At 43.1% G+C, this 9403-nt stretch overlaps 1 protein-coding gene across 2 annotated transcripts; it reads left to right on the top strand.

The window, feature by feature from the left end:
* Positions 1-28: 28 nt before the first annotated feature.
* Positions 29-9205, top strand: FNTA (farnesyltransferase, CAAX box, subunit alpha). 2 transcript variants are annotated; one of them, XM_068928617.1, is made up of 9 exons: positions 29-305; positions 874-959; positions 1565-1679; positions 2526-2630; positions 3376-3502; positions 3923-4071; positions 6085-6147; positions 6726-6897; positions 8569-9205. In XM_068928617.1, the coding sequence occupies exons 1-9, from the start codon at positions 55-57 to the stop codon at positions 8695-8697; spliced, it is 1197 nt and encodes a 398-aa protein (XP_068784718.1). In that variant the 5' UTR covers positions 29-54; the 3' UTR covers positions 8698-9205. The 2 variants fall into 2 exon arrangements, with proteins under 2 accessions (XP_068784718.1, XP_068784719.1); XM_068928618.1 differs by lacking the exon at positions 29-305 and adding an exon at positions 439-640.
* The last annotated feature ends 198 nt before the right edge of the window (positions 9206-9403 follow it).

Raw genomic sequence — 9403 nt, 5'->3', positions numbered from 1 at the left:
CCCGCGCCGAGGCCGCCCCGGCCATGGCTCGGCGTAGGCCGCGGCCAGCTGCGCATGCTCCGCCACTCCGCGCGGCCGCTCTATCCCCGCCGGCGGCGGCAGCCTCGGTGGTTTCCCCCCCCCCACACCCCCGCACCGCCCGGAAGCTGCGGGGAGGGGCGCGGCAGGGAGATGGCGGCGGAAGCGGCGACGGCGCCGGAGCTCGAGGGAGGCAGCGGCGGCGGTGGCGCCGAGCTGGACGGCGGCTTCGGGCAGCTGCTGGAAGAGGAGGAGGAAGGCGACGACGGCGGCTACGTGCTCTACAGGTACCGCCGCCGGCGCAGCCCGTGAGCGGCCGGGGCACGGCGCGGCAGGGCTCCCCTCCCCCCGCCGCCGCCTCCACTGTGCGGCCGTTACGGGCGCGAGGGCGGTGGCGGCGCGTGACGTCACGCCGCGCCACGCTGCGTGCGTGCGTGCGTGCGTGCGCGCGCGCGGCCCGGAAGTGCGGGTGGCGGTGCGCCATGGCGGCGGAGCGGGACGGGTCGGCGCGGCAGGCGCCCCTCCTGCTGGGGCGGGAGGAGGAGGACGGAGATGAGGAGGAGGAGGAGGAGGAGGAGGAGGAGGAGGGCTGCGGCTACGGCTCCGGCTGCGTGCCGTACAGGTAAACGCTGGGGTGGGAGAGCCCCGCCGGCCCTTCGTCAAACGCTGCTCTTGGCGGGGGCGCGCAGGCCGTACCCTGGCGGAGCTTAGGCAAATTCACGATAGTAATGAGGAGCGTCGGGAGGCATTGGTGGGAACGGGTCGTGTGTGTGGTGGTTTGGGCGCCGTTTCGTGGTTTGTTTGTTTGTTTGCTTTTTAATTAAAGGAGCTGAGCGAAAAAGCATGTGTTTACAGGGACAGGAAGGAGTGGGCAGATATTGAACCCGTACCTCAAAACGATGGACCAAATCCTGTGGTTCAGATCATCTACAGTGAAAAATGTAAGCTCGTAGATGCTTTTTTGTGCTGCACGTTTAAGATGAGTAAGTTTCTATGTGTTCTTAGTACCAAGAGTGCAGGATTTAGTATATATTCTAGTGCAGAGTACCCCCGTGAGCAAATTAAGTTAGTATGTACTATGATAGGACAGTTCTAAGTGACCTTTTTGTCCAGCATCTCTAAAGTTGAACCTTCACCTGGCATGTTATTAGCCAAGCTTTTATTTTAAAATTATAAGGTTTAAGGATGAATATAACAGATGGTATTGTTCACATAGTAAAGCAGTTCCGGCCCGTGAGTGGAACAGAGATGGGAGGGACCAATGCACGTGGGGAAATAGATGACTAAGCAGCAAGATACCGTTCGGGCTGTTTTGAATATCGTTCAGAAGGTGTATTCTAGAACGCTTTTGCGGTTTTTACATTCACTAACCATATCGTTAGAGGTTTCAGTAAAGAGTGCTGTGAGAGCAATACCCAGCTGTAGTCTTCAGAAAGTATACTGGAAGAATGCAAAGTACGAAGTAACTTCACAAGGTTATTAACCTTAGCCCTTAATCTCGGGCCACTTTCTCGTAGGCTTGGGTAACACGCTGTTATCTGTTTAGTTCGAGATGTGTATGATTACTTCCGGGCTGTTCTGCAACGAGATGAAAGAAGCGAAAGAGCTTTCAAGCTCACTGCAGATGCCATTGAGTTAAATGCTGCCAACTACACAGTATGGTAAGCGATAGTCTTGAGATTATTTCTATACTCGGTTAACTGACAACCTCTTATTTCTGTAATAATTCTGTTAGTTTAATCGGGATAGGGCAGTTGTATGTACACCAAGAGGTACTGGAAGCTTCCAGTAGGCTTTTAAAGAGAACCCACATTCAGTATTTTCCATGTCTTGTTTTGAGGTTGTTACCAAACCAGATAGGATTAGCCACAAAAAAAGGAAAAAACCTAGCTTTTTAAAATTGGATCATAAAGTACTTACCTGATAACGTGGCCTTAGCAACGTTAAAGGCACCTTCAGCTGACTTCAGGAAGAGGTTCAAAAGCATGATAGCTGCTATTTGTTGGGTTTCAGTAACCATGCAGATAGTTGCATAGTTACCAAATAGTGCATTTTAAAAGAACTGTCAGTTTAATGTTCAGGTAGATAATGGAAAAAAACAGTGGGTTTCTGATATTCAGGGCAGAGCTTTTAACCCTTGAATGCTAACATGTACCTCCATGTTTTTCCTGGTTTTTTAACTTGCATAAAACCAGAACGTGTATATTATTTTAAGCACGTAGCCGTAGTTTCTGTGATCTAACTAGTGTAGATAGACGGGAGTTTAAATTAAAAATTTAAGACCGCTGTGGTCTTAGATAACTGTTGTAACCAGTTGTATTCCAGTTGCTGCCAACTCTTCAGTAATTGAATGGCCTTTAACAGAATTGGATATGTGGTTTAATTGTTTACGTTCTTTTTAACTCTCTAACTCTTAGAAGGACCAAGAACAAAGGTTTCTTTATGTTCTCCTTTGCAAATTTCATGAAAGCCCTGTCGCAGTGTTTGAATGCTTGACTTTTATACAGGCATTTCCGAAGGGTCCTCTTGCAGTCTTTGGGAAAGGATCTCCACGAGGAACTTAAGTATATTACAGCTATTATTGAAGATCAGCCAAAGAACTACCAAGTCTGGTAAAAACACCTTTTCAGTTCTTTATGTTTCTGCAGGGAATTTTTTTTTTTCCCCCTTATCTACAAAAAGTTGTGACCATTGATCCCAAAACTTAATCCTCCATCTACTGCCATGGCAGTGACAGGAGTTAAATGGAGTTGCATGCCTATCACTGCCAAAGTCCTCTTTAGCAACTTGTTCTAAACATATGAATATGACATGCCAAAAAGGTCTTATTTTCTTTTGATTTTTAAACTGTCAACATCTGACAGAACAAAAATGGCTGATGAAATAGCAAACAAAATGACAGATACAAGTGGATGTGTTTTCCTTTATCGGCACTTGGAGTTTGCTTACCTCTCATTTGTCCCAAATGAATGGGAATAGGGGAAAACAGCAGTGTTCTCGTTGCTAGAGAACTTTCCTAGTGTTAGAAAATTTAATTCTGATCAGAGGTTTGGCCACAGGTCTCAAAGTGGAAACTTAACAGCTCAGGTAAACGTAGCTTGTCTAAAAGGAGGTGATTTACCAGTATGTATGTGTCACATAAGAATTTGCTGCAGTATAGGTTTGCATCGTTACAATTCTCAAAAAAAAAAAAAAAACCAAGTGAAATGTTTTGGGATATTTCATTAGAAGTATTTAACTAGTACTTTTTTTTTTTAATAAGTAGTACAGTTATTAAGTGCTGTTTTAACACAGGCCATTCATTCAAAGAAAGCTTTTTAGACTATTCTGAAAATAGCTTCCTTTCCTTGTCATCAGGCATCACAGACGGGTATTGGTAGAATGGCTGCAGGATCCATCTCAAGAGCTTGAGTTTATAGCTGACATTCTTAACCAAGATGCCAAGAATTACCATGCCTGGCAGCACAGACAGTGGGTTATTCAGGTATCTTATCCGTGGAACTGCTTTTTTACTAAATATCCGCCTCAGGTTGTCAAGTTTTCCTTCTTAAATGCAACCTGAATTGCAGTCAGCATTTTGATTCTTAAAAGCTGCAGGAAAAAAATAAAGGCATTTCAGTGCATGGCAGGGGTTAGCTGTAAGCTTACCTTCCAGCAAGTCAGCTCATAAAGATCTTAGTGTTGGCTGCTTGCTTTTGTGTGTGTGAGTTTAATAATGTACTCTGAGCATTGTTTGTAGCGTGTTCCCAGTGTACTTTTCCTTATTTTTCTCGGAACGTTGTGCTGATGTCTTTAAAAAATTCTCTGTATCTAAAGTTCGAAAAAAATTAGGATCAAGTAGAATGTTTTAGAAAAGACAAAAACTTTTGATTGTGTCTTTCTTCCCGCCTTCCCTTTCTTTTAGGAGTTCAAGTTGTGGGATAATGAACTGGAATATGTAGACCAGCTTCTGAGGGAGGATGTGAGAAACAACTCTGTTTGGAACCAAAGACACTTTGTAATTTTCAACACCACCGGCTATGATGATCCAGCAGTCCTAGACAGAGAAGTCCAGTAAGTAATGCTATTCATGATTACAGACGGCATTCTGCATTACATGCAAGCAAAGGAATGCCTTCACAGATACTGAATCTCTTCAGCCTCTCTCTTTCGGGTTTAAAGCAGCATTTAGGCCCACTCTGCTGAATGGCAGATCAAGTGTCTGTGCACGTGTAGATAAGTTCAGTACCACTGACTTGTCTGCAAGCGGTGCTTACCTTGGATAAGCTAATCCCATGTGGTTGCCTTCCTCTCATGCTGTTTGCTTTGGAAACAAAGCAGCTGGCATTTTGCAGTCTACCACTTAAAAGTGGATCAGCCTGCTAAAAATCTTGACGTGAGTGCCACGTATCCTGCGTTCACCATTAACATCTTATATTCTGACCAGAACACTGACCTAGAAAGTCTGGAAGCAGAAGTGCTCTTAGTTCTGTACTAATGTAACTCTGCTGAAACTATGCTAAATTGCTTTTTTATTTGTAAAGTAGCTGCAATGATTTAACGAAAACCTAGGCATGGCTTGCAGGAAGAGGCATAACCTTTCATTAGGCATCTCATACAGCTGGGAAAAGAAACTTTCAGAAACTTGTAGTCAGCACAAAAATGACTCCCATTCTAAGCGTTGGCTAGTTTTAAGGAACCACCAACTTTGGAACCTGTTCCACAGCAGTATATTTCTAATTGAAGATAAACTGAGCTTCCAGCCATTCTGTTATTGCAGGTAGTGTTAAGAAAAATCTTGTCCGGTTTTTACATCTTAGGGTGCTGGTCAAGGCTGACGGTTATGAAAGGTACTTGTGTAAAGTGAAGAAGTAAAAAAAAAAAAAAAGAACAAAAAAAATTTAGAGTTATGCTTCAGAAGAAAGACTGAAACTCTGGATAGGTTCACGTTAAGAAATGAATAAATGAAAGGTTAGATACATTGGTCATAGAAGATCCTCCACCATCACCCCTTCTGATGGATCTCTTTGCATACTGATGTAAGTCATGCTTTTTTCCAGATGATAACTTTCTTGCGGATTAATGAATCTGAACCAGTTACGTGACTCAGGCTGGGATATTTCCAAATTTTTTCTCTCCAAAAGTTACATCTGCTTTCTTTCCTTGATCTCCTTACACATGGTGGTGCTATATTCAAGATAATCTCAACTGGATACGTTCTTAAGATCCAGACTGTCTAATGTTAATACTTCCCAGATGTCATCACCAAACTATAGTTGATCTGCTTGTTCCTGGGTACGCTCAATCCCCCAGTAGTGACTGCAGAAGGGTTTAAAAGGTTCAGACGTTTGTTGCAGTGCTGCTTACAGAACTGATTAGCAGTATCAGTTCTCTGAAAGTCAGCGGAATGCCTGGGGATGCTTTGGGAAGCACGGAAGGTGAAAGCTGTTTTGTGAAGCTGAAATGCAGCTACATAACATAAAACGTGGCAGGTGATTACTGTTGCTTTGCATTTGGAGGCGGTTCCTCACTGCTGCTTCTCTTTAACGGAACTACTGCAGAAGGCTGTATGAGGTTAAAGCTCAAGCTCTGCCTTTCTGTGGGTTTGCTCAGGTGCAGCTGTTTGACTTCATAACAAAAGTTCTGCCAATAGGTACCTTGCAGTAATACTACCGTAAGCTGAGAACGTGCTGCTCTTACTCTAGCCCTTTCCAATACCTCCTCATTCAAGGTCCGACTCACTGAGCATCAAGACACAAGCTATTCCTTTGGCATACTAGCAGAATATATCATGTTACTTCTTAGAGGAGGGAGAAATTGGCACTCTTGATTTTGAGGATTGTTTCATTATTGTACAAAATGCAACAAGTGAAAATACTCTGGGATTTAAAATAGTTCTCGCAACACCTGCCTGTTTGAGATCTGCGGTTATACTGCAGGACGCTCAGACCTCCCTGAGATGATCAGCAAAAACACTCTGAAATATAAACTAGGTAGATGTGCTTGGGAGAGAGCTGGACACATTGAGCTAATTTCTAACAGAAACGTTTGTGTTTGCATTCATATCCTGTTATCTTTTTCTCACAGATACACCCTTGAGATGATCAAAGCAGTACCACATAATGAGAGTGCTTGGAACTATTTAAAAGGGTGAGGCATCCTTATCTGTGGGGCAAAGAGAGCATCTGTGGGAAGTGCCTTAAACGGTTTGACTCCTCATGTCCTATGCCTGGCTGCTAACTAGGAGCTTGTTGCTGTTTGTCAGCAGCTTTTCAGTTTTCTCATTCCAGGCTTGTGCACTGAAGTGGGCAAGCAGAGGGATGATGTATTAATTTTATCTCTGCGTAACTTCCCACTTTAGTTTCTAGCCCCGTAGTTCTTGTGAGAGGATTATAAGTGCTTCTGATACTTTGAAAGAAGCACTTGACCCTGTAATGTTACTGGGTTCAAGAGCCAGTAATGTTACTGGGTTCAAGAGCCAGGTTCATTCAGGAAGTAATGAGTATGCTTTCAGTATAATTTCTGCTAAGTTGAGCCTAACTGTACTAGCTTACTGTGACTTGAAGCTGTGTTATTGCTGCATTATATTTATGCTGCTTAATTTCTGCCTCACTTGTATTTGCACCCCTTCCTGTAAAACTAATCTCCAAATACATCATAACCAAAATTTAACTCTTGGCACCAAATTTGCTAGCATTATGTTTCAAGCCTATTATCCTCTGTTCTAGGATTCTTCAGGATCGAGGTCTTTCGAAATACCCAAACCTATTAGAGCAGCTGTTGGATTTACAACCCAGCCACAGCTCACCCTATCTGATTGCCTTTCTTGTGGACATCTATGAAGATATGCTCGAAAACCAGTGTGATAACAAGGAAGAAACACTAAATAAGGCATTAGAGGTAGGTTTGGAGAGCTTGATTTTTAGGTCTTCCAGGATACTGTCTGTTGCTTTCTTATTTTATTGCTAGACAAAATGGGATTAACTTTCATAAATGGAACCGGTTATTTGTTAATCACAGCTGCACAAGTGTTGGAATTGAAAGACAGATAATCACTGTGGTGCTTTGTGTTTAATTATAAATACTAACTTGCCAGGTACGAAAACTTAACTTTTCTTCACCTCCTAGTAAAGGAAAGCTTCTAATATTGCATACAGAAGAAAGGAAATGTTCAAAAAAGTGAAGAGTTCCCAATGCTAACTTTGTACCGTGAACTCACTTCTCTCATTAGCGGATCTTATGCTCAAAATACCTGTATATACGTAGAATCTCAAGCTCCATTTGCACCTCTTAGCACTGGCTAAGAAAGCTGACCTTTAGCTTAAAGGCCAGCGGAAAATCTGGAGGCATCAGTAGGGGATGTCAGGCACCGTTCCCTACAGAGAATAAATGCCTTCTAAACTTGTGCTCCTTATAGTTCATATTCAGGGAATTCCTTGCTGTGGCTTGCAGTGTACTGTTTCCAAGAGTGCTCTTTGGACCAGACCAGAATGAATGTGACTGGCATCACAGTTCTTGTCCAGAGTCTCTATGTTGCACGATCCATCTTTCTCAACATTTGTCCTTTGCTGTGCTTCAGGACCAGAGTCTAAAAGTGAAATTATACCTCCCAGCTCCGTATTCCCTGATATTACTCCACGGAGTGTGGCTTTGGCATCTGTTCAGGCCTTGAAGCTGCTACTGTCGAGCTCTTGTTTGTTAAGCAGGGCAATGTCCTCTGCTTAATAAATGAAAATGAACTAGAACGTTTGGGGCAGCGTTCGTACGCTGTGAGTTGACCTCTGTGTCCCGCTGCTCACCCAGATTAAAATAAAACAAAATTCAGAAGATGTAAAAGTGTCTATATAGCCCCAGTTCTAACAAGTTGTGAGAGAGCTAGACTTAAGCATTGAGAATCTTTTTGGGCAGGCTGCTAAGAGAAAGACCGTAAGGAAGTCGCTCCGGTCAGTTCACTTAGAGTACTGAAGATTCAAGAACAGAATGTCTGACCCGTTGTCTTGGATCAAGTGGTCTGCAGTCTACCAGTTCACCAGGAGATAGCCAAGTTTGTTAGATGACCAGCGTGCCCTCCAGGTGTCTCCTGCCCCATAATTACATCTTGAAGATTGCTGATATTAATGACATTTCAGAATGTGCTTTCTTTGGGGTGTGTATCGTGCCATGCCATCTATCTGCACAGCTGTTCTAGCCACAGACAGATCTAGTGGCCACAGGCTAAGCCTGTTTTGATTTATCTGGTTTCCATTCTTCAGTATACTGTTGCCTTAATAGGCTAGGGGAGAAAAGAAGGGTGAGAACAGAAGGGAGTAACAGAGGAAATAGTTGCTACTGAAATAGAACTAGAAAGAGATCTGTGTACTCGATCAGATTGATGGATGGCTACCATTTGGAGCTGGTATTAGTTTTTAGTTATTAGTCATTGAACGCTGTTGCGAAACTTGTGAATAGAACATATTTTATTGCTATTAAAAGGAATTTCCAAGACTGGCTGACCCATGTATTATGTGTATGAAGATAATTAAGGGTTGCTTAATTTTGCTATAACACTTCCATTTCTCAATTCTTTCTCAGTTGTGTGAAATTCTGGCTAAAGAAAAGGACACCATCCGAAAGGAATACTGGAGATATATTGGAAGGTCCCTTAAGAACAAGCATAGCTCAGGCACTGAACAGAGCACAGCAACAGATAAGCAGCAGTAACTGAACGTAGAAGAAAAGTGTTAAGCTCTCAAGTTACAACAGTGTAAAATGCTATGTAGTTTTCCCTGACTATGAAGTATTGTAATGAAAGCAGTGAGAAGTTCTGAGTAGTCTCTTGGGTCACTGCTGCTACTGGTAATGGCTGTTGGTGCAGCAAAGAAGCTTATTAAGGCTTAATAATTATCGAAATGTACCAAATAAAAGACTTATTTCATAATAATAAATCCACGAAGCTATAGTTGCTATTTATAAGGCACTAAACCAGTTTCTCATACTCTGGCTTATCTACTCCAGGGTCCCCTCTCTTCCTAACAGTCATGTCAGACTTTCTGCAGTAATGACTGCAAGTAGCTTGGGTGTAGTGGATATAAAGTAACCTACTTGTCCTGACTGTAAGCAGGGGCTGTTGTCATGTGTGGAAGCAGCTATGCAGCACTGACAGCACGTGCTATTGTACGCAACTAACACCAACTGTCATTTTTGTAATAAAAATAGATGACTTAAAGTATTTGTCTGAAATGTTTGTGTGTGTTTTTTCTGGACTTTTGATATGTGTGGTATATGCTTCTGCAATGCTAGCTCTTTTAGGGGTGGTAGACTTTTTTGCGCTAACGCATCTTTTGCATTGGAGTACTCTGACCCCAGAAGCTCTGAACATACTAGATGTAGAAGTTAGCCTTGGATTCTTATTTGCACAGTCAGGAAG

Source organism: Struthio camelus, chromosome Z (assembly GCF_040807025.1).
Source record: "Struthio camelus isolate bStrCam1 chromosome Z, bStrCam1.hap1, whole genome shotgun sequence".
NCBI classification, from domain to species: Eukaryota; Metazoa; Chordata; class Aves; order Struthioniformes; family Struthionidae; genus Struthio; species Struthio camelus.
Note: the sequence above shows the minus strand (reverse complement) of the source record. Positions and strands in the feature narration are given on the sequence as shown.